Genomic DNA, 27,956 nt, shown 5'->3' with positions numbered 1-27,956 from the left:
AACCCACCAGATCGATTGGCTAACAGCTCCCTGCTCCATGTTGCGTGACCCCGAAGAGGTCAAATGGAGTGAAAACACATGGAGCGAATAAAATGTCTATGTTTTCATCTTCTTCTTTTTTTTTTTCTTTTTTTCTTTAGCCAGACATAACTGCGATTATTCAGAAAGGTACAAGATAAAATCACATTTTCATTAGTTCCACAAGTGCTTCAGCTCAGTTTAATCTAATTACCATGCTTATTGTTTGACACATAAACCAGTAGAAGATAAGATAAAGGAAAATGGCTCCTCAGGGAGGTGCCCATCTGCCTCTGACCAAGTCAGCATGTCTTTCTGCAGCGACAGCTCAAATAAACCCCACCTCATGTCTATGATCTCACGCTTGACTTACTATTCCCTCTGTTGTGTAATTAAAACAGAATCACAAAAAGCAAATAAAAAAACCCATCTTGTGTTTTGTATAGAACAAAATTGTCAAACTGGAATGCGACAATATGAAATCCCAATCAAGGTTCATTTACTGAGCGGACCGCACAGAGCCAAAAACAAATGGAAGTATTGAGGCAGATATGCACCAGTGGAGGCAAATTACAGATAAATCAGAGGCTGCTCATGCATTTTAAGTGCCACATTATACAGAATCCATTAGTAGCAATAGGAGTTCAGCACCACTTGAGATATTAAATCTCTTTGCCTGCAACTCAGTGAAACCCGGATGAGTCAATATCAGAGAGGCCCAGCTGCACTGCCAATAGATAGGGGATGAGACCTCAAGCAATGATGCCAGAGTTTTGCACCAACAACAGTCATATGTTAATGGCACAGGCTGGTAATACTGAGCTTGTTATAAAGCAAGACAATCGCATTCACGAGGGGGCAAGAGAAGGAGCAAGGTAAATGATCTGGATGTCTGGGGTTAATTGAATTGTTAATAACATATGCCGCAGCTCTGAACATTTTTCAAGGTCTCCCACATTTCATGCCAATACTGAGCACTGATTTATAGAGGGTCACAAAAATTCCACAACCTGACAGCAAAAAGAGGATTTTCAGACATTACATCTGTCCTTGTAGCTTTGTGTCTTTGTGTGTGTGTGTGTGTGTGTGTGTGTGTGTGTGTGTGTGTGTGTGTGTGTGTGTGTGTGTGTGTGTGTGTGTTCAAAAGCTATATTCTAACACCTGCCTCAGTCTGGTGGAAAAATTCTTCTTCTCAAGGCTGAAACATTTTTCTCTATCACTCAGTTGTCACAAATGGAAATGAGCTGACTTAAGAGCTATCCATCATTCATCAAATCCAACACCCCCGGTACCTTTCTTTTGGTTCTGCATGGTACATACCTGCTATTTCTTCTCCAAATGCTGTCGCCTGTTGGTGCACGGATGTAGCAATTACTGGAGACGGGCGTGATCACTGTACCAAGGCGAGCAACAGCTCCTCGTCTCCTGGAATCAGGGCTGATCAGCGTGAAACCAAGCTCCTCTGCCTTGAAAACACAGGCCTGAGGGGAAAAACAGAAATTGAGATTACTGCTTTATAATTTCCTGAAATAATATGGTGAGTAAAATCAGACATGTTTCCTCTGGAGCGTACAAACAGATGGAGAAGGAAGGGCATTGTATTAAGATAATAAAGGGATACTCAACTTGCTTTGCTTGGGGGCCACTTTTGCAAAAAAACAGGATGCCAGGGGCCAATTGCAGCAGCATACATGTTTCTGAGATTTCAGGATTTTACTATGATTTTAGGGCATTTCTGGGATTTTGGGACATTTCTTGGATTTTAGGACATTTCTTGGATTTTGGGACATTTCTAGGACTTTAGGACATTTCTCGAAATTTAGGCTGTTTCTCGGATTTTAGGATGTTTCTCAAATTTGAGGATGTTTCTAGGATTTTAAGGCAATTTTTAGGATTTCAGGGAGGTTTGTAGGATTTTAGGGATGTTTGTAGGATTTCAGGACATATCTTGGATTTTTGGACATTAGGAGCTTAGCTAGGACCTCTGTCAGTTGCGGGCAATCCTTTTATGCTTTTTTCTATGCACTCTATGGCACCTTATGTATACAAAAGTACAAAAACAATTCCCAGTGTGAATCACATTATTTTTTATTGTGAATTAGAAAATGGTTGGGGGAGCACCCAGCTCCCTATCAAGGGCCAGATTGGCCTGCTGTAAGTCGAGTATCACTGCCTTAGTGTCTATGATGCCTTTGCTCATACTTACATGAATGTGTGTCTTGGCACAGGGGAACAGCCCCTCTGTGTGTCACAAGATCATGTGTGGATAACAAGCCCTCCAGACTAACGTCTTGTTAGAGATGAGGAGCTGGGAGAGGGGGAGCTCTTTGGTCAGACCCGGCCCAGTGAATGCAGAGACGCCCGTTGGTGGCAGCGAGAGGACGACAGAGGGTGGAGGAACTAGGGGAGAAAAAATGGAGGGGTAGAGGGCACCGTCTCTTGAGGCCTCTGTGCTTCGCTGCCAGTGTGTGTAAATCAGCAGGCAGCTCACGGCTGCAATGAGGTAGAAAATAAAAAAAACATAAAAATGTCCAAGTGAAATAAGAGGCAAGGAGAAATCTTTTATGATGAGTCTAAATTCTCCTTACTCTGCAGTAGATCCACTGGCCGGCTCAGCTTGTCTTCTCCAGACGCCGTCCATCATCCCAGTGTCTGCATAAAGCCACAAATTACTCAAATTACCCCACCTGCTATTCATGTAATACATATGTAATGAGTGTCCTAAATTCACATGATTATCATTCATGGTATGTTAATAGGGCCCATGTCAAATTCATTAATATGCACATGAAACAGTGTGGACAGCCAAACCAGATTGTCTGAAGTTCTGCAGATGTGGTTTAATACACATGAAGTTCTGGACAGAGGTGTATCAACATGTTTAAACTGACAGTACTGAACAGTTTTCATCAGTTGAGCACTGAAGTTCATTTTTAAACTTTCTAAACAGTATTTAGTACAGTATATGTAACCAAAACAATTTAAACGCAAGGGTCTGCTTACCAGCTTTTGGAGCTTTCAAACTGTTCCTTACGATATTTTTCAACAAATAGGTTTAGGTGCCTTTAAGTTCTCACCCTTTAGCCATTAACATGAGGTAGACACGTTTTCTTTTATAGTGTCTATAAAAAGAATTCAGATCCCGTGAAAGTTTCCATATTTCATTGTTTAACATCCAGACATGGCAGATTTTTTATGCTTTTTTGACACCGAAAAGTACTTAATGTCAAAGTAAAAACAGATCTCTAAGGTGATCTAAATTAATTATCATTATGCAAAATACATGGTTCTCAACCAGAAGTCTAGGAAGCCCCAGGGGTCCCAAGAAAAATCTGAAATCTGAATCTGAAATTGTGTATTGTCACTGTTTCATTCACTATAGAAGTGAGCCCAATGCAAGTGTCCAAATGAGAGACATAAGCATGAGTGTAGATTGGAAAAAAAGATGGAGAAACTATGCACAGTTAAATCAGGAAGTACCATAACATTTCCATAATTGACTAATGTAGGAAAGGCACCAAGTTATTGCATAAAAATTCACCAGAATGCAGGAAATGAAATGTTTGATGCTCATTCTGGTATTTTGGTGTTTATTATATCAGTCAACCAATATCTTTTCCGAGGTAGAACCCTGAAGCAAATTTTATCAAATGAGGGGGTCTGTGACCTAATGTGTTTCAATTTAGGGGTCCTTGACCTGAAATGTTTGAGAAACATGAGCTTAAGAATTCATCCTCTTCAACAGGACATATCCAGTTTATCACTGGTGCAGTCAATTTGTTTTAGAATTTGCATAATTAGTTAACTGATTCAGTGACACTACAGGGGGGCAAAGACAAAGAATGTAAATGAATCAGATGAAAAACATAACTTTTACAGTAAAAGTTTCTAACAATGCTACAAATGTTGGTAAAATGTGTTATCTGGGTGGCAGCAGATAACAATTTCCAGCCATAAGATTAACTATCAACACTAACAGTAAGTTTTTAAAGAAACATTAAAATGACCAGCAGGCAGAGGAGGCCCTAACATCACTGAAAGAGCAAGCAAAACTGAAAAATGATTTGAAGGGGGTGAAGGGAACTGCACTGACACCAAAGGAGCAGCCTAAAGTTGAAATGTATAGAATGTAATACTGTAAACAGATGTTTGCCACCCACCACATAATCACATAAATTCCGCACCCCACCCTTTCCTCAAACACTACATATTTTTATGTTTATCTGTTTTCACACTGTATACTTAGTTATGCTCTTCATTTCACAGCACTGTTTAGCGCTATTTTCTCCACATTCCTCGTTCTTATGATTTTGTTTTACTACATTATTTACATTTGTATCCATATTGTCATGTATCCATAAAAACTGTTAGACTGCTCATAATGCTGACTGCCTGCCAAGAAAGGCCCATACTGAGAGATCATTGCACCCTGCTGTGGCTGAGTGAAGCAGCACAGGCAGGGAGGACCCAAATGCAGGTCACATTCAGAAAAGGTGGATTCAGAAAACACACTTTAATTGAAGAAAATAGGCTTACACGCAGATGAGATGGATATCAGATGGTCAGGTAGGAACTGTCAGTAGGAAAACCCAAAAATGCTGGTAACCCACATGGGAATGTGAGCAGATACTCCGACAACAAGCTTGAGACAATGGCAGGAGGTTGATGAGGTAACTGGGAACATTTGTGTGAGTGGGGAGGGAAGCCCAGGTAATAGAAAATGGAAAACAGGTGAAGATATGGGCCTGGAGGAAAGTACGGGGCCAACTGGTGGTCGGATAGAAAATTGCAGGTCTGAGAAATCCAAGAGACAAATTTGATCAGAGAGAATAAGCAGGAGCTGAAGATAGGGGCAGAGGAGAGCAGAGGAGCAGACCATGACACACCCTTTTTTCTGCTCTTTGTCCATGCTATGCACTTTGCTGTACTATGTGTTAGCTTCTTGGGCTGGGTAATTAAGTTTCTGCATACCCTGTATGTGGAAATGACATGTAACCTTTGACCTTTAAATAAGTGCTGATTTGGACAAACGTTTAAATATTTTCTAATCTTGTGCAGTAGCAGAAATACTGAATTCCTCAATTCAGTTGCCACCAGAAAGTGAGTGAGATTTTATTTCCCCATGTTTTGTATGTTAATTTAAGTATTAAGATAAAAAAAAATGCCATTTTTATCTCCCTGCATGATTTTCTGGATGCTTTTTGGTCTAAAACTGTCAGATTTAAGAATTTGGAGGCTTTAAAACTCAGTATGTGTAATTTGTGTCTAATTGCAGCAAATAAACTTTTGTTACCTTGGTGTTATTACTCGTAATCCGCATGATGTATGTTACTGTCCACCCCATGAGCCTGTTCACTTTGCACTGACAAGCAGCTCGTGGTTTACACTTTGCACTAAATTAGCTCGGGTTAGCTTGGCAGGACCAGTGTTTGGACACATACCAAAGCTGACATTAAGTGGGAGTGATGGTAGCAATCTGCAATCCAGTGTCTCAGTTAACTCAGCAAGCTCCTGTAACTCAGCACTTATACCTTTACTTCCTGTCAGAGGGGTGTCTTACGCAAAAGATGCTATATTAAGAGCCGACATTGGGACCCTGACCTCAATGTGGGGTCAAAACCATTGAACTCTGTAGGGGGTAAAAGAGAAGGAGTGATCAGTTTGCGGAGGATTGGCAGGCAGTCAGCTGCAGTGAGAGGTACAGTGAGGAGAGGGCTGTAATTACAGTTAGAGCATCTCTGACCTCCCCTGATTACAAACTATCCTCCCAGACCATCCAGGGTCATTACTCACCTCACTAACTAGTAGAGTAAATCAGTGATGGAGCGCTGACCTGATATTAGAGTCACAGGTGGAGAGTAAACAGGGCCAGAGAACGGAGGCTGAAGCCTTGTAAATAATCTGTGCGGGGATAGAGCTGGAGCGAGGCGTGGGAGATGTTTATAGCAGGCGGACAAACACCTGTCACTTTGATAAACCTGATTTATATTGAATGACATGTTTGCACATAGCTCTACCTGGCCTGTGACAGCCTGGACCGCCACATCCCGAGACATGAGACCTGTTGGTAAAAGTGATGCATACAGCAAGTGAGAGAGATGACAAGCTGCAACAACAACAGCTTCATCACTGTATGGTATCATTATGGTGTTAAAGGTAACATCCTCTTCGAGGACTATGTTAGCGTTTTTGAGGCCCGAAACTTGAGTAGGAGTTTGTCTCCTGAGATATGAAGGTCTTTCCTCGACATCGCTGTCTGCAGCTTGCAAAAAGCAATTAACAAGAAGGAAAAACAGACAGTGACAACATGGGAGAAAGGTAGGTGTGGCGCTTGTAATAAATGACCTGTCTAGACTCATATTTACTGGCCTGCCACTAACCCCAGCTCGTAATATTGCACATTATATATAGAAAAATCACTGAAAGGAATGAAAATCTAAGCCTCAAATTCCAGAAATATGAATTTTAAGAGCAGCCTGTCATTAGCTTTCACTTTAAATACGCCATGTCTTCTTCTAACAATGTCATAAGCCAGCTGAGGAAACCTTAATTTGTCAGCTGCCATGAGTTATGTTAACAGAAACTGACCTCAATTAAGAGTGACTTGCATTTAAAAAGTGTCTATTTCAGATTTTAAGATTTAGGCCGGCAGAGGGGAGAGGCTTTAATGGAATGCTGACAGAGGGCCAGTTGGAGAGGTAATACATTTCCTGCAAAATGCCAGGGGATACCACATAAATAAGGCAGTGTTATTCCTGACAGAAACTCTCTATGAAGCTGCAGTGTGATCTATGGCTGAATGACCCGGTTAAAGAGCAGCAGAAACAGCTGACAGCTTGATCAAGATTACCTCTCTAAAGTGGTATAGATCAAGTCTTAAGTCTTCCCGCCAACCCCAGGGGTGATGGTATGAAATGGTGATGGTACATGATGATATTCAGCTGGGATGAGCAGCTTTCATTGTGAGCATGGGGGTCATCAACACTATCCTGAGTTCAGACAACAAGGTCCAGTGTGTAGGATTTAGGGGGATAGATTGGCAGAAATTGAAAATAATATAAGTATGTTTTCTTCAGTGTATAATCACCTGAAAATAATAATTGTTGTGTTTAGTTTCTTTATAATGAGCCGTTTATATCTACATAGGGAACAGGTCCTCGTCTTCAGAGATTGTCATGTTGCACCCCCAGGTTTCTGCAGCATCCCAGAACATACAATGGACAAACCTAACACTGGCTCTAGATTGGGCCAGTCTCGTTTTTTAACGTCAGCCATCATAGTTTGCAGTCCTTATTCAACATCATCTATTTTTTTAAACTTGAAACTGCTTTTTGTGTTTTTACTGATATAAATCCCTGGGTCCATTTGTTTTGGAGAAGAATAATTTGGAGAGGATAATTCAGGTCCTCCTAAATCTCCTAAACCTCTGGACAGGAATAAGGTGAGCACACATTGAGTTACCAGAGAAAATGAGTGAGCGCTCATTAGCAAGTGCTTGGCTAGCAGCCCATTTTCAACGTGCCAAACAGTGTAGGAGAAACACTGTTACATGTACCTGCTTTATTCAGTGTTTTTACTAGTACAAATCATTGGAATCCAACTGTTTTGGAGGAAGAGACCTCTGCAGATAGTTTGGCTTCCAGTATAAACCTCCTGAGTGTCTGGATTTTAAGTCATGTGTGAAAAAAGGTGAGCACAGATGAGCCGGTGCTAGGCTAGTGGCTGTACTCCAACATGCTAAACAGCTTCGCAGAAACATTGATTTGTTCTCTGATTTGCTTGTTTTGGAAAGTAATAGACCTCTGTGGATACTTCAGCTCCCAGTAAAAACCACCTGATAAATGAACACTGAAGAAATCCCAACTGCAAAATTTCAGCTGTTTGTTCCTCACCGCTAGATGCCACAAAATCCCCCTAAATCTTACACATTGTTCCTTTAACAGAAGATGAGCAGCAAAGCGTTTCTTACTGAAAGTATAAATGCATGTTATCATTTTTAGGCTGTGTAATAATTAACATATGTGAGCTCTAAATTGTCAGAACAAAATGACTATGTATGTATCCTGTGCTGAAGGGAAATTTGTTTTATATTTCCATCATCTTTCTCAGCAAATCTAATTTTATTTATTATTACTCAGCAGCTCAATCTATATGTATTTGGCTGGTAAAAGTGTATCTTTATGGTTGCAAGTATTAATTAGTGATATTCTGGTATCATTAGTGTAATTTAGTGCTCACAAGATTAATGACACAGTGGCATTTATCTATGAAACATTATATCTTGATGTTAAATTGCAATAAAAGAACCTGTATATTCTGCAGATATGGCTGTCCAAATCTAACGGAGGGGGATGGGGGGTGTAGTTGACATCCATTAAGGAAATCCTTTATTGGCACATAAAAATGAGAGGCAATATTTAGCCTTACTTGCCTTTGGCAACCTAACCCATAGCCTGCCATTAAAAGGATGACTAAACACAGAGCTATATCTAAAGTGAAGAAATATTTGTGTTTAACATCAGCACCACAACATTTTTTTTAAGTGTTACATAATCCGCCTAAATGATGGAAATATACACACTCAGCCACAGTCAATAGTATTATTTGGTGATCCCCGTTCACTGAATATCACATCGTTTCACTACATCCCTTCCCTCCCCTAAAACAAAGCATTCCCCCTCTATATCCAATGTAGTATATTCAATAACTAATTATGGTAATTCATTACATCTCCAATTAGTAGAGAGGCTTTATCGCTGCACTACACCGTAAAGAGCAGGATTTATGTTGGCTTTGAATGTCACCCAGAGGACAGAGGACTAGCTCATCACTCAACAGGAACAAAACAGAGAGACAGGAGCAAGGAAAAAATAGAGGGAAGAAGGAGAGAAAGATACAGTGAGTTATTGGTTAATGAATGCATTTTGCTTCCCATTTTCTCTCAACCTTCAAAAAACCTTGACAAGGCCCTTTTTGTCCGCAGCATGCCAAAAAGAAGCAGATTACCCTGACAGATAAAACTGCTGTATAACTTTGGCATTTCAGTGAGTGAGGCTGTAAAAAGATATGTACAGTATGTATGTAACCTCGGAGGAATATACCCAGCTAACGCCACCTCGCCTGCTGTCAAACAGCCCCTCAGAGGGTGATAAGCATCCCTGCTATCTGTGTGGGTGGCTGTCTTATTAGTGCACCTCAGCCGTTTCACTCAGGCACGCAGCACAGCCAACCATCTGCCACGCTGTGATCCTCTGCCCAGCACAGTCTCTCAGGTGCCATAAAAACAGCCCAGTGTCCCTTTGAGGCTTGGAACAAAAGTGCTGACCAGATGAATAAACTCAGTTTTTAAAACAGAAAAATAATTTTTCATTTATCCAGGGGGTTGTGTACATATATTTGGTGTGCACACAGGATTTGATATTGATAATGGCCTGATGTTAACTGCACAGCATTACAGAAGGCAAGAAATTAGATTCAGTGAGTTGAAATATTATATATAGATGCACTTATCCACAGGCAATACTCCAACAGACCACCATCACACCAGTTTTTATATTGATTTCTGCTATTAATCTTTACCTTAATGTCTCTTATTAACCGTCATTGTTAATTCAGTCTGTAAACATACTTTCAAGATTTGTATCCAAGGTAAAGAAAAAATAATAATAATAATTACTAAAAACAAAACAAAACTGGTATGGGGTAATTCTGCCTTGAGCAGCTCTCCTACATGAGCAGTAATCTATGACCTTTAAAGAGCCTCTATTGCCACCTTGTGGCTTAAGCAGCAGGTTAAATAATGAAAAAAATATGATCTGATACATGAGTTTTGTTTAAACCTTTATTTATCTTGGCACAAGCAGTGTATGAAATTATGTGGAAAAAAACTGTACCTTGGAAAGGAAATAAATACAAAAAAGCTGTGCAAAGTGCAGAAACTGTAGAAAAATACTCTTAAACATGTATTTCAGTCATATGAAAATATTTTAATCCAATCATCAGTCTGTTTGAATCGATTTTTGGGGGAACGGTCCTGAAAATGACACACTATATTAGTTATGATATAGTGGATTCATGTCAGTTATACATTTTGATCCTCAAACAACTGTATGATCAAATTTGTTCATTGCAGTTCGGGCTGCACAATATGCAAAGAAAAAAATATCATGTTGCATTTGAGGAAGCCTTTGAGTCGCCATTTCAGAGAGAATGATCATTTTTGCATTTTATTTGCACTGAAAAAAAAATGTATTGGTAATTTTGCAAAACAAGCATGTTCCCTTACATCTGAAATATGATTTGTAGATGAGGGCATGCTTCACTTATAATGGTATGTTGGAACGTATTCACACAATTCTGATATTGTGATTTATTGAATTGTGCAGCCCTAACTTCAACCATGATATCTGAGTGACTTACATGAGGTGTATTTATAGAGCATAAAGCTCCATCAGGAATTCTTTGGGGACTATTCCTATTGTTCCGTCTTTCTCTCCAACCCACCAGCCAAAGTTCTGGTACTCCTGGAAACAGGTGGAGACATTGAGAAGATGATAAGAGTGTGTTGATGTTTCCTGATGATCAAATTCAATTCATGTAGTTGGGAACAATGGACAAACATTATAACAGTTTACATATGTATTTCATCTAGGACTTCAAGCCAAGACAAATTTGTGACCACTGTCCTTGATTTGGCTGCTATGCTTAAAGAGTGCAAGATTTGTAACATATGATCATTACTACAATTAGGTTAAATTGGCCACATGATAAATAGTGACATGATCATATAAACTATTTACAATCACATTACAAATGTTTTACACATGTTGAGTATGTGTGCATATTGGGTTCCCTAATCCATCCATCCATCCATCCATCCATCCATCCATCCATCCATCGTCTATCTATCCATCTATCTATCCTTGTGTGGCCTTTGCATGCATGTATCTATGTTTAAATTGGCATATCCATTTCTCTATCTGTGTGCATGATCAAAGATCAATAATTGTAGGTTTGGTTGTGTTTCAGCACGTGTTTCACATTTTCATGAGACATTTTCAGATCAGTTTGTTTTTTCACCATCAATTGTCACATCACAATGCTGAGATTAATCTTCAAATTAAAAGTATTGTCTCATGGGTCAGTTTCATTGTTACAGAAAAGCATCTATGTTGTTTTGGAGACCTTGAGACTGACAGTGTGTCTAACAGATGGAGTCAGAATTAGTAAGGATAAGGTGCACTAGTGGTATAGCTTTAGGGCACCATCTGTGACCCACAACGTCCCCAGTTTGTGTCTGGTCTGGGACCTTTGTTGTATGTCATTCCCCATTTCTCTGTCCCATCATTTCCTGTCATCTCATCAACATTATCTGTCACTAGCTTCAAGCACTTTCATAACCTTTAGATATTCACAAAATCTCCTGTTTTTCTTACACTCTCACCTCCAAAACAACACCTACATCCCACCAACAAGTTCACATCTCCTGCTCCATGTCGTGCCTCTCTACCCGCTGTCGCTTTTGAGACTGCACACACATCCCTCCGCACCACACAAAAACCTCAGTGTGTGCAGAGCACATCACACATAAATCTGTCACAGCATGACAAGTAATAGCTCCAAATGGCTGTCAGCATGCTGAGATGTGAGGGGGACGCTGGGAGGAGAGATCTGAGAGACAAGAGGAGAATACCCCTCTCTCCCTCTCTCCCTCTCTCCCTCCCTCTCTTTCTCTCTCTCTCTCTCTCTCTTTCTTTGGCCAAGAGCCTGACCTCACATCAAAGTCTTCCCAGGACATGAATCAACTCGGGAGATCACGTCCTGACAAGGTTGAAGGAAGAGGAACCTGCACAATGTTTCAAATCTAAGCCCAAACTCGGGGGACTAGGAGGGACCACATCTGTGTCCAGTTATTCCCAGGAGAGAGTAATGGATGTAAGTGATCTCATGGTGGTATTAGACACAAGAAGATTACAATAACAACAGTGATGGCTGGCATTGACTGTTGTCTGGTGATGGGTCATTCATCATGGCAGATAAAAAGGGGCTTGACTTACAAGCCACATCAAATATGTACACACAGGACATGAATACAATATTAACAGCAAATTAAGCATCACAAAAAACAAACAGAAATAGGTCATTTATGTCACTTGATTAAGGGGACATTTCACAAGCCCCTGAGGGATAGTATAGCAGATTGACATGAGGTGTGTGTAAGAGAGTGTGTGTGCACATTACTTCCTGCAGCAAGCCTTTGAAAACAGCAACACCTCATTGTGCAGTTCTGGCTGACAAGTAAGTTGTGCAGGACGGTGTGACTCAAATTGAGAACAAATACACACACTGTGACAACACACACATTATACAAATAGTGAAAAAAAGCACTGTTCTCTAATTTATTTCTTCAACAAAATTAAACACTCTGCAAATGATGCATCGAGCACAAATTATCCAAGTGATGAGGTGAAGAGCTGTGCAGGGATGACGACAATAGTGGCAACATGTTTAAATGGTGTTTACTTTTTATCAACCCATCTAGCCACTTAAGTTAAGTGAGATGTTACATCTCTCGATTAGTTTTATGTGCTGTGACTTGAACGAGGGGGTGGTGCAACATATCCGGACATCACGCTCTCTCTCACTCCCAGTAAGGCCCTATAATCAACACCCTGGTCCTGACTGGGGGGTCTCGCAGCTGTAACACCACAGCTATTTCTGGCCTGTGGAATGGGGGAGGGATGCAGGGAGGAGGGAGAAAGGAGAATGGGGGAGGAGGGAGTGACTGGAGGGGAAAGGAGTCGACTGTCCCTTTAGCTGCAGCTGGCTGCTGCAGTCCAGACAGGTTTTATGGTCATTGCCCTCGCAGCAGGCCACAACCCCCAACACCAAGGTTTCAGCTAATGGCACTCCCAGTCTGAGTGAAAGGGCAACTTGATTCTTGGTCCTTTTCCACACACGAAGAAGGAGTCGTAAACAGGCATTTGGCCAATGAGCACTGATGGTGTCTGTCTGCTTTGTGCATTTGTTTCCTTCCATTAGTGCTGAATCAATTAATCAATTAGCTAGTCAAGAGAAAATGAACAACTTTGATAATCCATTGTTTGCTTGAGTCATTTATCAAACAAAAATGCTGCTTCTCCCATTTGAAGATTGGGTTCCTTTCTTTTTAGATTTGATACCACTGGTTGGACAAAAAAATCAAAAGATGTCACAACGGGCTCTGGTTGGCACCTTACACCATTTTCTGACATTTTCTAGACCAAGCATTTCAGAATCAGAATCAGAATCAGAAAAAGATTTATTGCCAGGTATAGTTAACACAATATGAGGAATTTGTTCTGGTGGGTTGGTGCAACATAAATGTAGAATATTTAATATGCAAATCAGAGATATAAATACAGTGATTGAAAATGAAAACAACTTGTAGCTGCAGCCCTGTCTTATACTCCTGACTGAAAATTAAAATGTATTTTAGTCAAATTTATAATTCAGGTTTTTACAAATAATGTTTGGAGCCCATCAGCCACATGCTTTAAGTCTTCATGGCTGCCACTAGATGGCAGGCTTGAATTTGAAAATGGACATGGCCAGCTGACAATACTATGTCTCAGCTGAATACATGCTCCATAGAAACCAAACCAGACAGGAAATATAGCCTGTCTCGATGGTGCCCATTTCACACTTCTTTTTATTTTTACACAAACCACAGGGTCGACATGCATCTGTAAAAGTGCAAAACTCCTTGACTTATTTGCAGTGCAATGTTCAAAACAAGCTTGTTAAATGAATCAAATCAAAATCCAATTCCATTTTCATATGAACCAGTTAAGCACAAAAGGGCTCCTGTTTAGTTACATCATAAAGGCAAAGAACGGCCCCTCAGTTCTCAATACCTGGCACCCACACCTAGCCGACAAGCCTCGGAAATTGTGCGTCCACTACACGTCCTCACCTGCTCTGACACAGAGCAGCAGACTGAGCCTGCGTTTCCTGAGAACACACATTCCTATTTGGCGAGGTGAGAGAGACGTCTGAGAGGTGTGTGGGCTGAGCGCTGCACACCGCCTGGCATGGCAGCAACGGCAGCGTGCTGAAACAGTCCAGATGGAAGTGATGGAATGGTGCTGTGTGCCAGCTAAGCCCAGCCTCCGCCAGCAGCACTAAAACAGTTTCCGTTGTGACACAACTAATCCCCATCACAGTGCCAGAGAGAGAACCTAGCCCAGTCTGCCTCTTACCATCAGCCGTCCACCTCCAGGCGGTGGGCCAGGTGCTGCCAGTAAAGAATACGAACAGTCGGTTCCTCTGAGGACCTAGAAATAACTCACTTCAGGTGGTCTGAGACCAGCAGAACCACTCTGACTACAAACCTCAGCTTGCATTTTCTGCATCACAGTTAGGTTTGAGCTCATCCTGGCTTCACCACGCATCAAGAAAACACTCCTTAAGGAACAAATCAATGTTTTACCAGGGGTCTCCCCAAGCCATACCTTGCTCAGAACGTAGATGGCATCTCCACGCTTGAAGGACAACTCATCCGGGTGGTCCCCTGTACAGTCCCATAAGCCCTGGTAGAAGTTGGGGTAGTCTGTGCTCTTATCAACTGGATGGAGAAGGGGAAAGAAGATGATTAGAGATACGCTGATTTATTTTCTACTGAGAGTAATAACAAAGTTTACAGGTCTCACACAGCAGTGATTGTTTGTGTGCAGCAAAACCATCAGGAGGCAGTGGAGAGCCTAAAATGGAACTGGAGACAGACAGCAGCTGTGTGCCAAGTTCATACTACATGTACTATACAAGTACTATACTGACACTGGCAAAGTAACAAAATTAAGTACACAGTAAAACAGTAAAACAGTTAGCATACAGAGTACAAAAACAACCTATTTTTGAGTGTGCTGTTGATGAACACAATTTCACACAATGCACAAAAGAGAAAGAGGAGTAGCTTACAGCTGGAAAATATTTTTAAAAATGTGGATGTATGTGAAATAGCTCCAGCAACACCTCAGTAATTTAAATATATTTTCTCTGTTTTTCTTAAAGTTTTATTTGTAGTGCCATTGTGAAGTAAATGATTAGTTAATGTTTTGATCAACAGAAAACTGATCTGCAACGATAGCTGATACAATGTTTAAATGTTTGTTTTTTTTAATGTTTATGTTTCCTTCTTCACTGTGAGGAGGATTTGCTGCTTTTTTTATTTTATTTTGAGACTATTGGTCGGAGAAGACATTTGAGCATGTTTTTTTTTTTTAGGGCTTAATGTCTCTATCTCTCAGTCTAATTATTGTTCTGAAGCGAGACTATCTCCTGTTCATAGGCTGCCTTCAGTGTGTTAATGTTGTTAATATTTTCATAGATACAGTAGATCACGATAGATAGCACGGTATTTCTGCATATGCAAAACGTTAATACGTGACTTATTGTAAAAGGAAGTTGGCCAAAAGTTATTTCCAGCATTGTGTTAACTTTCAGTTGCACATGTTCACAGAAACTTCCTCTGTTAATGTCACTTCTTCTTAACTGTGGCTCAGAAGGTTGAGTCTGTTCATGGCCACAAAAAACGGTATGGCCTAATACTTACTGATAATAGTTCCATCCAATCATCTGTATATACAAATATATATATACAAAATGTTGATATTGTTCTAAGATATGTATCTAGATCTGAGATTGGTATATCAGGGCAATAAAAAAAATAGATAGATAGATAGATAGATAGATAGATAGATAGATAGATAGATAGATAGAAGATAGATAGATAGATAGTGACAGTCTCTACACTCTTATCCACAAAATGAATATGTTGCTTATATCTATGCAGTCCTGACACATATTTCTACTATATACCTGGAGCAGGAGGAGCGGGTTTGCTCGCTGGCTCCACCTTTGGAGGAGGCTTTGTGGGCACATCATCCTCTAGAGAAACAGACAAAATATTTATGGGTGAGTGAGATATCAATTAAAGTTTATCATTATATATCTATTTAGTGGTTTCTTTAGCTGAGAAATTTGCAATGCCAGAAAATAAAATGTCAAAAGAGATGACATACATGTTTGTTTATGTTCGGTATGTTAGCACACAGTCATAAACACTCAGTCTGACCTGGGAGCTCCTCATAAATGTCTTCGTCGATCGGCTCAGACTCATCTGCATCTTCTATTTGTCCAACATCATCGTACACTTCCTGTTCCTCCTCTTCATCTACTGGGATGATGCCTGACATATCTACAGATGGGAACATATTATGTTTGACTCATGCATAAAGACATGAACACTTGGCAATGGCGTTGAGAGAATTTTGTTCATTTTTGGTTTATGATTCACAAAGAAATGTTGCCATTTCTGACATTATAAAGCATTATGTTGAGCTGTTATGATTCAAGCAGTGCAAACCTCTCAAAACAAAGTCTATCTGTTTCACCCACTCCTCCGCCTCTTTCACCGATGACGCACAAAACTGTGATGAAAGAGAAGAGACATGAAAACTGCAGTCAGTGCAATATGCAGTTCCACATATATTAATTAACATAAACAAATAATACTGCATTTATGCATAATAAAATGTTCCACATGGAAGAAACTGGATGTTAGAAACACTCATCTAGACGTTTTAAATATGCGTGTCAGGTTGAGCCATTGCAAAGGCAGCAGTGTCAAATGAATGAATAGCTTTTTAAAAATAACAACTTAATGAAGTGCATGTACACACATGCCTTGCCAAGTTTTAAACATGGCACATCTCAAGGCCACATTTGTTTTTCAATTAGGACGTACACTTAGAACAGCAGTGACTCAAGTGATCACCGAGAGACAAGCACACCTGATAAACTCGCTTGTCTGGAGCCGAAATTTCAAAGCAGCAGTCTTTCTTTGAGTCCTTCCGTAAGGTGCTGTTCATTTTGACAGTGTACCCGTCGATACTGAACTCCCCCTTCTGCTGCTTGTCTGGTTACAGGAAATTAAAACATCATTGTTAATGGTCTGAATAGAACAACTGCAATATCACTGTCAAAAGCAGAAAGCCAAATATCCATCTGCATCAATTTACCTCAACAGTATGTGAGTCATAATGAGATGAATTGTGAAAAAAACTGAAGTACCTTTCTCACTGCCGTAATAGTAGAAGATGTGATGGCTAAGAGCGCACCATCTCTTCTGCCACTCAGTGCCAAAAAAGCTGTGATCTGTGGAGGGAAAATAATAATAATCTCAACCTGAAAGAGATATATCTGTTTTTATGGTTTATTTAGGAAGCTGTGTATTTTTTAAAGTTTTTTTTTAAGATTTAAGTGTGCCACATCCTCTCTGTTAAAAAAAACAAATGGTATTATTTGTATCTTATCGTTGGAGCACCCACCCTTTCTGCGTTTCTCAAGGTATCCCGCTTTAAAGACAGACGTCAGGTCCTGAGCCGCCACAGGTGGAGACTGCTGGGCACCTGGAGAACAGTTGAGGAAAGCCTTCATCATCCTTTAAAAGTGCTTATAATATGCAAAGAGGAAATTGCATTTGTTTATAAAAAGTTTAAGGTAAAGTTCATCCTCAAATCAAAAATACATATTTTTCCTCTTACCTGTAGTGATGTGTATCGATCTAGATTGTTTTGGTGTGAGTTGCAGAGTGTTTTGAGGTATCAACCATGGAGATTTCTGCCCTCTCTTGAATCTAATGAACTAGATGGAACTTGACTTGTGGTAGTCAAAGCACCAAAAAAAAACTAAACTCCAATATTACTGTCAGAATGCATGCATCTACTCACTGATTAGATTCTCCTACTGATAGTGCAAGATGTAAACATCAATAGTATTCTCCTCTGCTGAGCTGTAACATTAGCTTGCTAAGCTTCTTCTGCATGGTGGTACAGTTAGTGGGTGTAATTCCACAAGCATATACAAGCACCTCAGTCTTACTCCCATCTCATCAAATACTGACGCTTGGTCAGTGGCCATCTGCATCAGATATCAACACACTGAAGCAATCTTCAGCGGCCACAAGAGACGTACAGGATGTTGGCAGTTTTTGGCGCTCTGAGCAACTGCCACTGTATAAAGATCAAATAAGTCTGCATGGAGTGGGTGGGAGGGGAGGTGGCTGGGTGACACAAATTCTGAATTTCCTCATGAATATGAACAGCGGCCTTTTGGGTTAATCGATAATTTTAATAACAATGTAGTGCGCTAGTATATAAAGAATACTATGCTAGTGGCGCATGTCACATGAGAAACTTCACAATGGCCACACAAGGGTACATTACATTAGACACAATCATACTTTTTTTCAAGCTGAAGCAAGACTTTTTTTCTAAACCTAACCTCTTGCTTTTGTTGCTTTAACCAAAGGAGGTAAACACCAAAATTAAGTTTTTAACCAGCGTTCTAAGTATACTTTAAGAAGAGACTGTATGCATTTCATGTAATAAGTGTAAACTGACGCTGTGTCTGATTTGAGGGTGAACTGTCCCTCAAAAAACATAAACAGATGGGTTTCTGAATAAAATAATAATGTATTCTTCAAGTTTATCATGTAGAAATTTGACTGATGTTAAAATAAGCAGTCAAATCCATGGAGGCTACACTAAGCAGTGTTTTGCTTCACACTGGAGGAGATTCCTCTTGCAGCATGCAACTTCAATGCAAATGTTCAACTGCTGTGTCAAAGTTGCTTTGTGTGAAAGAGCGGCCATAAAACTGGCAGCTGCTTGCAGCCCATAAACCCCAGACCCCTAATCGCTATTTCACAAGGATTTCCCTGATACTCTATTTATAAAAGTAAATACAAAATCTCACATAGATTGCCACAATGGAGCGTACAGAGTTAAAGCTACTGTACACTGAGGCATGTTTTTTCTCAGACTACAGCCATGGCAGTAATGTTCAGTCCCCAGACTGCAGCTGAGAGCAATAAAGCATGCTCTAGCTGTCAGAGGGGTGGGGTGAAGGAGGTGGTGGGAGTAGCAGTTGTGCCCCCAAATTGCTTCCCAAGTATGTTGCCAAGTTACAGCTGGAATGTCTCCCTCATTGTGCCACTCAAAGTCACTTTCTCCGAGGAGCAGACCCAAAGATTTGTATATTTTCATGCCAAGATGCAATTTTCAATACTTTAATCCAGAGCTTGTTAGCAGTTAGCAAGTCAACTTTTGGACATCTGCTAAGTGCTTGTGGTTTACCTTCGCAAGCCTCTTCATCCTTGTCTGTGCGCTCAGACTGCAGCGACCCTCCATCATTGTTGCTGTCAACTTCCTCCGAGTCATCCGAGTCATCTCCACCTTTAGGGTACACAGAAAGTGTTGTGTAGCAGTGCCACATGTTATGTTTTAATACAGTGGTTTCCAACTTCATGTGCAGATCTATGAGGTGAGAGCTGTTCATTTGAAAGGTGTTTTTTTTTTTGTTTTTTTTTTAACTTTTCAGACTGTTTGGAGAAGTTTTAAAAGTAAGTAAAGTATTTCATCTGGAAAGAAAAATAGAGAAAATTCAGACAAAATAATTTTCAGTAGCAGAGTTTAGATTCCTCTAACACTCTAAATTGGTAATAGGGCTATAATTAATGAATATATTCACTATGAATCGATTAGTTTATTAGTCTATAAAATGTGAAAGGAAAAATGTGAAAAATGCAAATCATAATGTCCCATAGCCCAAAGACATTTTAAAATTTCTTCTTTTTTCCAACCAGCAGTCTAAAACCTGAAGACTCTTAATTATCATGAAAGATAAAGAAAAGCAGCATATTCTCATATTTTAGATGCTGGAAACAGCAAATGTTTGACTTTTTTGCTTCAAAAGTGACTGAGATTATTAATCTTTTTTTCAATAAACTAATCAATTCACCAGCTAATTGTTGTACCTCTAGTTGGCAATCATGGGTGTGAGTTATGCATTGCTGTGTTTTGTCTGTGTTTTTATCTTTCTTTATATGTCTAAAATGTTATGCTGCGGTTGTTTGTACACTGTCATAAGCACATTGATGCTGCGTTCACATGATATCGGAGGGACTGTAGACAGCAAACCGGATATCATTTTACCAAGAACAGGAAGGTAAAAATTAGGTGAGACAGAATTCCTGTGATGGCAATACAGCTCTGCAGAATGTACAACCGGGTTTACATAGCTCCCTCACACAAGAAGAAAACGAGAGCGATACGGACAGTTATTGGAATATTAAATAATAGGCATGAAATAATTTTATTTAATATAACTGTTTTTCAATTCTTGGTAAAAAAAAAAAATACAACATCAACATTGCAACATACTGCAATGTGTGTTTCTTTTTACCCTTCCACTAATCCATCAGTTTGTATGTATCTCCCTTGCTTCCAAAAGCTGTTTTCAATCAGCTGTCATACATTTGCCTGATTCCAAGTGACTGCAGAGTAAGTTGTATGGGAATAATATACTGAATTTTGAAATTGTTGAGTTGTCATTCTTGAGTATGAGGTTTAGTAAAAGGTTTATCCTGATTTCATAAAAATGTATCTTGTGACCCGTTAGATTCATGCAGTGACCTCTTGTGTGGGTCCTGAACCCCAGGTTGGGAAGATAAAGCCTAAGAAACACTCACTTTTGTCCTTGAAGTCTTGTGGGAAACTGTTGGGGAGAAATGAGGAGGCATGTTTACAATTTTAACATATTTCATTAGAATCTTTAAATATCAGCTTAAGTGACATATTTACAACCAAACATCATACAGGAAGTGATGTTGTGAAATGGAAACAGACATACCCCAATTTGACCTCTTTAATCCGTTTGATAAAGGCTTCCCTCTTCTCTTTTGCCTTCTTGCTAAGATTTTCCCCTTTTAATCCATCAGAGAGGAAATATTCTAGATCTAAAACAAAAAAAGACACCAGGTATAACATTCATACTATGTGCACTGTGGCGTTTTGTTTCAGCTGTTAACTGGTCCAGTCCTGCTGGAGATCATATTACCTTAAAAAAGCACAACAGCACAGCAGCTTTGACGTCAAACCAGCATTGTACGATACACAACAACATGGATGAGTGAAATATAGCAGCACTTAGGTGCTGACGAGATGGACAAAGTGCAACAGACTAAAAACTTAGTCATCCATATTGAGTCTGCGCTTCCTCTTTCTAAAAAACGGTCTCTTAAAGGATGGACTTTGTGACACAAGCTCGAGATAAACACGGAAAACAAACAAATAAACTCTGATTTAAGATGTTTACCTGAGATGAGCGTGGTTAACTCCTCGGGAATCGCACGCATTGTCCTGAGAGTTTGTTGCAGTCAGCGGTGGACCGTCCGGAGGCGAAACTTCACACGACACGGAAGCAGCACACGGAAGTTAATCTGCTAATTATTTATCACTGACCACACAGTTCCGCTGCAGAAAACCCTTCCTGTTGTTCAACACTGACGTTTATTGGTCTATCAGCTTTTGCGTGTGTGTGTGTGTGTGTACATAGTTTGTGACTGCTACTGATGACGGGAGTTGATGCTTTAATGGAGCAGCGGGTCTTTACAGACTAATAAAGTCAGCGGATAAACGCATGATCATATTTGTGATTGATTCCAGATAATATTTCTTTGGCACTTAAGTGTGACTGACTAACTGGACACATTGAGAGTGTCTTTTTTTACAATGATGCAAGCACTTTGGGTTTATGAATATGTCAACATTGTAAATCTAAACAGGCATTATTAATAGTAGAGAAAAACTGTTCTGGAGGTTTCTCTGCCAGTTTTTTTTTCTTTTTTTTCGTCTTCAGCTGCACTGGTTTATTCTTAAATCACGTTTTGAATGTTTGCATCATTTGCATCTCATTTGTAAGATTTAAATCAGTTTCTATACAATCAATCACAAACAGATTTCTTCTTCCATATCTGAATCAAGTATGAACAAAACATTAACTTCTTTTAGTCAAACCTGTGCCTGTTGGTGTATTCAGTGAAAGCAGCTGCTTGTCATATTGTTCATAAAGGTGTCAGTCATTCATTAGTCATTTTTGAAGGGCAGTATCACCCAATCCAGGTTTAAACACCGAGCCTTTGAACTGTATAGCCTGTTGTTGTGGAGGAATGACACAGAAATGTCAGTGCAGCTCTGGAGGGGCTGAAGAGCTTCAGTTTGTACTTGTAGCTGCAGGTGGTGGACGGTGTATGTCAGTGCTGCCAGGAACACCTCATTTACTTTAGTTTCAGCCCAACAGCTTTGGAAAGATTACCATCAATATCTATTTTGGTCTTTCCTATTGGTCTATTTGTCTTGTTTCACTTTGTGGGAGAGGAAAAAGTTTTGTTTGGTGATTGAGACCCAAAGATACTTGATAAAAATATATGGGTGATACTTCTTTTTTCACTTTTTATAGAGACCCCTAAAATCAGAATCATACTGAGAAAAAGCACATCAGACCTTTGGATTTAGGTGGTGATTGTCATGAAATATACAACTGCATTCTTCACTTTTTAATACAAAATTAAACCTCAGATCATTTTCTGCTCAAATTTTAATTTCTGCATACATCATCTGATGTCACTTCCTGTTCAAAGTTATCTGAGTAGCCAATAAATTCTTTATGAGCCGCAAACCCTCTGAGGTCATTTAAAACCTGACCCCCCTCTGACCTGGCAGTAGCTCCTCCCAGCTTGGAGAAGGAGAGGAGAGCCAGCTTGACCTCTGACCTCTATGTGTGTGTGTGTGTGTGTGTGTGTGTGTGTGTGTGTGTGTGTGTGTGTGTGTGTGTGTGTGTGTGTGTGTGTGTGTGTGTGTGTGTGTGTGTGTGTGTGTGTGTGTGTGTGTGTGTGTGTGTGTGTGTGTGTGTGTGTGTGTGTGTGTGTGTGTAGGGAGAAAGGGAGGGATTTGCTGGCATGGAGTTGTATCTAGTTTCCCATAAAGTTTCCTCAACTTTTCTGTCATCTCACAAACTCCTCCTTGCAGTTGGTTTCTTCCCCTTTTTATCACTCATACCTCTTTGTAATCTACTCACTGCACAAAGTCACCACACTCTTTTCATATGACCACAGAAGCAATTGAATCATGATTTATGAATTTGATTATGCAGTGATTAATTATGCACATTGCGGATTTCATGGTGAAACCTGTAAATGAGGGGGAAAGGCACAGTATGATATTTGTGCTCTAAAAAATAAACTTTAAAAAGTTAATAAATATCATGATATGTCCTAATTCTGGTTAGTGTAGTCTATGGACACTACACACTGTTATTTAAAATGGGGTCAGTGGCTTCAGCACCAAACCCAATCTGACTGCCTTTCCTCTCCTGTGCTTTCTAGACTTTTACTATCTACTTTTAAAATGATTGCAATTAGCCATCATTGAGTGCCATATCTTAGTAGTAAAAGCAGTTTACCACCTCAACTCACATCTTTTTTTTATTTTTATTGCTATGAGGTTCTGAGTCTGACCGCAGCATCCAGAGAGCAACGCGATGAGTAGCCTACAGAGACACAGAGCCTATAAATGAATCACGCTGCCTGCAGACTCTGGTCAGAATAATCAATCGGTCTGATTGTTAATCTTGTGATTCCTGGAACAATATTTGGCTTTTCATCAACCACTTTTCCTAAACATTTAATAACTGTCCTTAATAAAGAAACAGCGGCTGTGGCTTTATCCAGCCGATCGAGCCTGAACTAGTCGGCGAGGAGATCCCGCAGCAGTAAACAGGGACGAAAGCCGGTTGGTCCACATTTACATAATTTACCTTCATTATGACAATTCACGATAAATGAATGCAATAAATACACTTTTGTCTGATGGTATATTTGCGCTACTGTGTTATGGTTACATAACACTATTAAATTATGATTTACAGCAATTTGGAATAAAAGAAAAAGTCTTATGTAGGCTGTTTTGAATAAACTTTCCATAATTATAAATCATTAAAAAAAGATTTTGGAAAAAACGGCGTATAAAACGCGATTATTAATTCAGAAAGATTGTATTACACTGCGGATCAGGCTATAAACAAGCACCCTCAGTGCTGTGAGTTTTATAGCCAATAAAATTTAATTAGAGAGCCAAGAAAAGTCATAGCTTTTGGCCTGGGACTCATAGCAGGCAATTCTCACTGCAAATGTTCTTTTTCTGGGTTTCAACATGCGCAGGTAATGAATCTGCGGTTTTGTTTTTTTTTTTTTTTTGGTTTTGTTTTGTTTTGCTGGGGGTTTTTTGTCAGATAAATCACTGAGGTAGGTAGGGGAACCTTGATGATGTTAAAAAAAATCAATTAAACCTATAAAAATAAACAAAGATATTTTTTTAAAAAATCAGGGATGCAACTATATAAAATTTTAAATTTATATAATTTGCATTTTTTTGTATTTCATATTGTTCACTGCCCATGTTTGGCTAATTGTTTTGGGCAAGTTCTAGAGTTTGAGATTATAAAGTCAATAATGCATTTATGCAAGAGCATAACTTTTAGACTATGATTTAGAAAATATCCCGTGGTTTTTAAATTAAACAGTTTATATTACCCGTACATGAATAGTGTGAGAGAGTACACTCAGCATTATGAATTATGCATTAACATAATTCATTTCTCTCATGGCCAATATTGTAACATATATTTTTATGTTTTACTGTATAGGCCTAAAAGTCAACGAGCTCTCGAAACTTTCTATCCGTGAAATAAGACAATAGTGCTGCTGATTGCAATCAATGTAGAGTTTTATTTCAAGAAAAATATTCTGCTCAGATATAGTCCATAAAAAAATAAACTCTTCTCTCACAGCCTACTTGAGTAAAAAACCCATACAGGCTAATTTCTTTTTTTGCATTAACTTACCTTATTTGTGAGATCTATTAACGCTAAAACTGAGTATATAAACTGAGCACAAGTGTCTCATTTCAAATAAAAATAAATGTTTCAATAGCTCAAGTTTTGCAGGTCGATGGTTGTAAGTGTTTCTGAGAAAAGGTCAAAAGTTTCGGATGATAAAGGCAGGGGACTCGGCGCTGAATCTGAAAAACTTGGTGAGAAAGAAGAGGAGGATGAGAAAACTTGGAAATCCTGCAAAGAGACGTCCAGGCCCGGGGAATGATCATTGTCCGGGCCTATTGTTGACACGCACATTGGAACAGTGGGAGCCGGGTTTGGAAAATGTTTCAGATTTTTCTCATTGCTGTTCAAAGGCGTAACAGCCGGACTCTGGTTCTCATTGTGCCCGTTCTGACAATGTTGTGAAGTTAAGGTATTCTGGTGGGAATACCTCTCCCTCTCCAGGAGCGTCCCGGCTGCGCTGCTGTCCTCCTCCGCCTGCTCAAACTCGTCCTCCGGCCCGTCGTCCAGACACGCGTATTTCCCCTCGCTGTCCCGGTTTTCCTTGCAGTGCGTCTGCCTCTTGTGCTTCATCCTCCGATTCTGGAACCACACTTTCACCTGCTTCTCCGTTAAATCCAGCAAAGCAGCTATTTCCACTCGCCTCGGTCTGCACAGGTATTTGTTGAAATGAAACTCCTTCTCCAGCTCCAGAAGTTGGGTGTTGGTGTACGCAGTCCTCAGCCTCCGGGATGCCCCTCCACCGCCAACACCGACCTCTGGTACCTCTGGGGAACCTAAAAAAATAAACCATTTTTTTTAATCACAGAAGAATAAAACACGGTTGTGTTTGGAGAAAATAAGCTCTGTGGGGTGAAACTTGTGGTAAGCAAGCACCGGCACTGGGAAGATTTATGGGCATCCGGCAGAATATGATGGGTCTGCGTGGACAGGACAGGACGGAGGGTGAAGATTAATGAACATGCCAGCTGCTGGCCCGTGTAGGAATAATCTATCACTCTCCATTACTGTCAAACATTAACACTCTTACACTGCATCACAAGTCAGTGCGTTACTTGATGAGATTAAGCATGCTTAAATCAAAATCCTATACTGGCTAAAAGGGACGCCCACGTTGCTCAAGGCCCGGGATGCAGCTCCGTGCTGAGGGGGAATCCTCAGACAATGAGGAGCCTTTTACATAGAGGTTATTAATCATTATGTCTTGCCTTGGGGGGAGAAGTAGAGTGGTGAGGAGTCAGTCGCTGTCGCAGAAGAAGAAGCAGCAACAGTCTGGTTTCTCTTGATGCTTTTCTTCTCCTTCATCCACGGGTACTCCGGGGGTAGGGATGCAGCCTGCAGCGGGCTACAGCCTTTCAGAGTCTGCTTTGAGCGGCTGTGGCGTGGGTGGATGCCCGGGTGCAGGCCGGGGATGGTCTGCTCAAAAGGAGGAGGAATCAGTGTCGACTCTGAAAGCGCCGAGCTCTTGATTGATGAACTTTGAAATGCATCACCGACAGGGTTAGTGAGAGATGTCAGGCACTCAGCGAGCGACGGCTGGCTGTTGATGAAACCACTTTCTCGCCCAAATTCGTAATTCATCTCCTCCCGCTTGTCCCGAAACTCGCTGATTTTTTTAAAAGTTAATTCAAATTATTAAGCAGTTTATTGTCATAAACTACTAAACTGGATATAGTCGTATGGAGACCTCTATGCCATAAACTATTGCTTTCATGAGGACATGGTTGGAATTAGACCGTGCTGCTTGTCACATGATTGCATCTGCCCAATGACAATTTGGGGTTTTTATCAAAAGAAGCCACTGTCCCCTGTGATTGATCGAGAAACTCGGAGGGGTAACGCCTTATTCCGGGGGTAGGGGTTGCTTTATTTACACATTTTCAGGGTCAGTTTGTTCACCACTGCCCCCCCCCCCCAACCCCACCCTACACACACTCCACCCAAAAACCGTGCCTTCTTTGCGCGTCCACGCCGTATGATTACGCGTGGGTGAGCCCTGGTATGCGCGTGCACGTGTGCATTTATTTGTAGCGTGGCACTCCACAAATCATTTCAGCAGTCACATTTGTGTCTCATAACGCGGCGACGCCTACAGTCGTTATCAGTGCCAAGGCGTTAATCTTGAGACTTTGTTGAAGGTGTGCTTGGAGAGAAAAAGCTGCACCATACATCCAACGACATGTCCACCCCTCCCCCAACACACATTTACACACACCATAGAGGAGAGAGAGAGAGAGAGAGAGAGATAGAGAGAGGTAGATAGACAGATCTAGAGATAGAGTGGTAGAGATGGAGAGAGATAGTTTTTAAAAATAAATTTCAATGTGATTTTGGGTTCATCCAATTTTGGCGCAATTAAATATCTAGTTAGACTTCTCCATACATAGATATTATAGATGTATACAACTGTATAGCTGTATAAGTGAAGTCTTTAAAGGATACCTCCTGCAAAAATGTGTCAATTTAAGAAAGCAGTTTAGGTTATTTAACGATCATTTGCCACCATTTTACAGTTTATAGCTCCCTGCCCCACATCTCATTTCATTTATTTTATTTCACCTATAGGGATAATGTTGACCTAAGTCATCATCCTTACACCTCAGCATTATTGGTTATAGCATAGCGGAGAGAGCAGAAATGATTTGCCACTGTAGTGTGAGGCAGAGGAAAGGTGGGGATCTGATGGCTGTTTATTGCTCAGGCTCTAAACAAAGAGCCCTGGTAGCCTGCGTGTGATCAATCTTTCTCGCCAAAAGGTCTGACAGCTCCCTGCCCTAAGAACACATTTAAACCATCTAACACTCCCTTAGATCATATATGGCCAGGACGAGGACAGCCACTCTAGGTGATGCTGTAGGGGAAGTTTTCAGATTAGAAATGTAGGGATTTCTTATTGAGGCGCGGATGAGACGCACGGCCATTACGCACAAAAGCTTTTTTTTTACGCACGCTCGATAATGAATCAGAAAACCATTTTAAGACGAAACTGACACCTTTTTCCGTTTTCAAAAAGGACTAAACTGGCATGGAGAAAACAGAAGAGAGGAGAGGACGTGGTTAGTGGTATAGAAACGAACGGAGCAGCTTTTACATAGGATCAGTTGTTTGCTGAGGTGAGTGGGTGTTGGCATTCAGCAGAAATCCCATTCAGTCTCATATCT

The 27,956-nt window shown here is 40.3% G+C and overlaps 3 protein-coding genes across 6 annotated transcripts in view; all 3 read right to left on the bottom strand.

The window, feature by feature from the left end:
- Positions 1-4,646, bottom strand: part of LOC121945405 (uncharacterized protein C7orf31 homolog) — a 64,433-nt gene extending 59,787 nt beyond the window's left edge. For 2 of the 3 annotated variants that reach the window (XM_042489559.1, XM_042489558.1), the window contains exons 1-4: positions 4,555-4,646; positions 2,607-2,670; positions 2,225-2,511; positions 1,339-1,499 (exon numbers count right to left, since the gene is read on the bottom strand). The gene's annotated coding sequence lies outside the window, so the exon portion shown is untranslated. The remainder of the gene's footprint in view (positions 1-1,338; positions 1,500-2,224; positions 2,512-2,606; positions 2,671-4,554) is intronic. The other variant, XM_042489561.1, reaches the window with a different exon arrangement.
- A 5,204-nt stretch (positions 4,647-9,850) lies between these two features.
- Positions 9,851-21,339, bottom strand: skap2 (src kinase associated phosphoprotein 2). 2 transcript variants are annotated; one of them, XM_042490629.1, is made up of 13 exons: positions 21,217-21,339; positions 20,752-20,857; positions 20,591-20,616; positions 19,197-19,295; positions 17,388-17,468; positions 17,131-17,214; positions 16,851-16,975; positions 16,424-16,487; positions 16,133-16,255; positions 15,877-15,945; positions 14,511-14,623; positions 10,438-10,541; positions 9,851-10,051 (listed from the first exon to the last, which is right to left on the bottom strand). In XM_042490629.1, exons 1-12 carry the CDS (start codon positions 21,254-21,256, stop codon positions 10,449-10,451), a joined length of 1,023 nt encoding a protein of 340 aa, XP_042346563.1. In that variant the 5' UTR covers positions 21,257-21,339; the 3' UTR covers positions 9,851-10,051; positions 10,438-10,448. The 2 variants fall into 2 exon arrangements, with proteins under 2 accessions (XP_042346563.1, XP_042346562.1); XM_042490628.1 differs by having other exon boundaries at positions 9,851-10,541.
- Positions 21,340-24,816: 3,477 nt separating this feature from the next.
- hoxa2b (homeobox A2b) lies at positions 24,817-26,499 on the bottom strand. The gene is made up of 2 exons (XM_042490201.1): positions 26,004-26,499; positions 24,817-25,571 (listed from the first exon to the last, which is right to left on the bottom strand). The coding sequence occupies exons 1-2, from the start codon at positions 26,374-26,376 to the stop codon at positions 24,883-24,885; spliced, it is 1,062 nt and encodes a 353-aa protein (XP_042346135.1). The 5' UTR covers positions 26,377-26,499; the 3' UTR covers positions 24,817-24,882.
- Positions 26,500-27,956: the final 1,457 nt, after the last annotated feature.

Source organism: Plectropomus leopardus, chromosome 7, assembly GCF_008729295.1.
Source record: "Plectropomus leopardus isolate mb chromosome 7, YSFRI_Pleo_2.0, whole genome shotgun sequence".
NCBI classification, from domain to species: Eukaryota; Metazoa; Chordata; class Actinopteri; order Perciformes; family Serranidae; genus Plectropomus; species Plectropomus leopardus.
This window is presented reverse-complemented; position numbering and strand designations above follow the sequence as displayed.

Bases quoted from the DNA above. Each gene is read 5' to 3' on its own strand.
- skap2 (XM_042490628.1), bottom strand. From the start codon at position 21,256: ATGCGTGCGATTCCCGAGGAGTTAACCACGCTCATCTCAG. The intron at 17,469-19,196 runs GTAAACCACAAG...ACTGTTCTCCAG, and splicing joins GGATGAAGAGGCTTGCGAAG to GTGCCCAGCAGTCTCCACCT. The intron at 10,542-14,510 runs GTATGGCTTGGG...ACCTGTTTCCAG, and splicing joins CCATCTACGTTCTGAGCAAG to GAGTACCAGAACTTTGGCTG.
- hoxa2b (XM_042490201.1), bottom strand. From the start codon at position 26,376: ATGAATTACGAATTTGGGCGAGAAAGTGGTTTCATCAACAGCCAGCCG. The intron at 25,572-26,003 runs GCAAGACATAAT...TTATTTTTTTAG, and splicing joins ACTCTACTTCTCCCCCCAAG to GTTCCCCAGAGGTACCAGAG.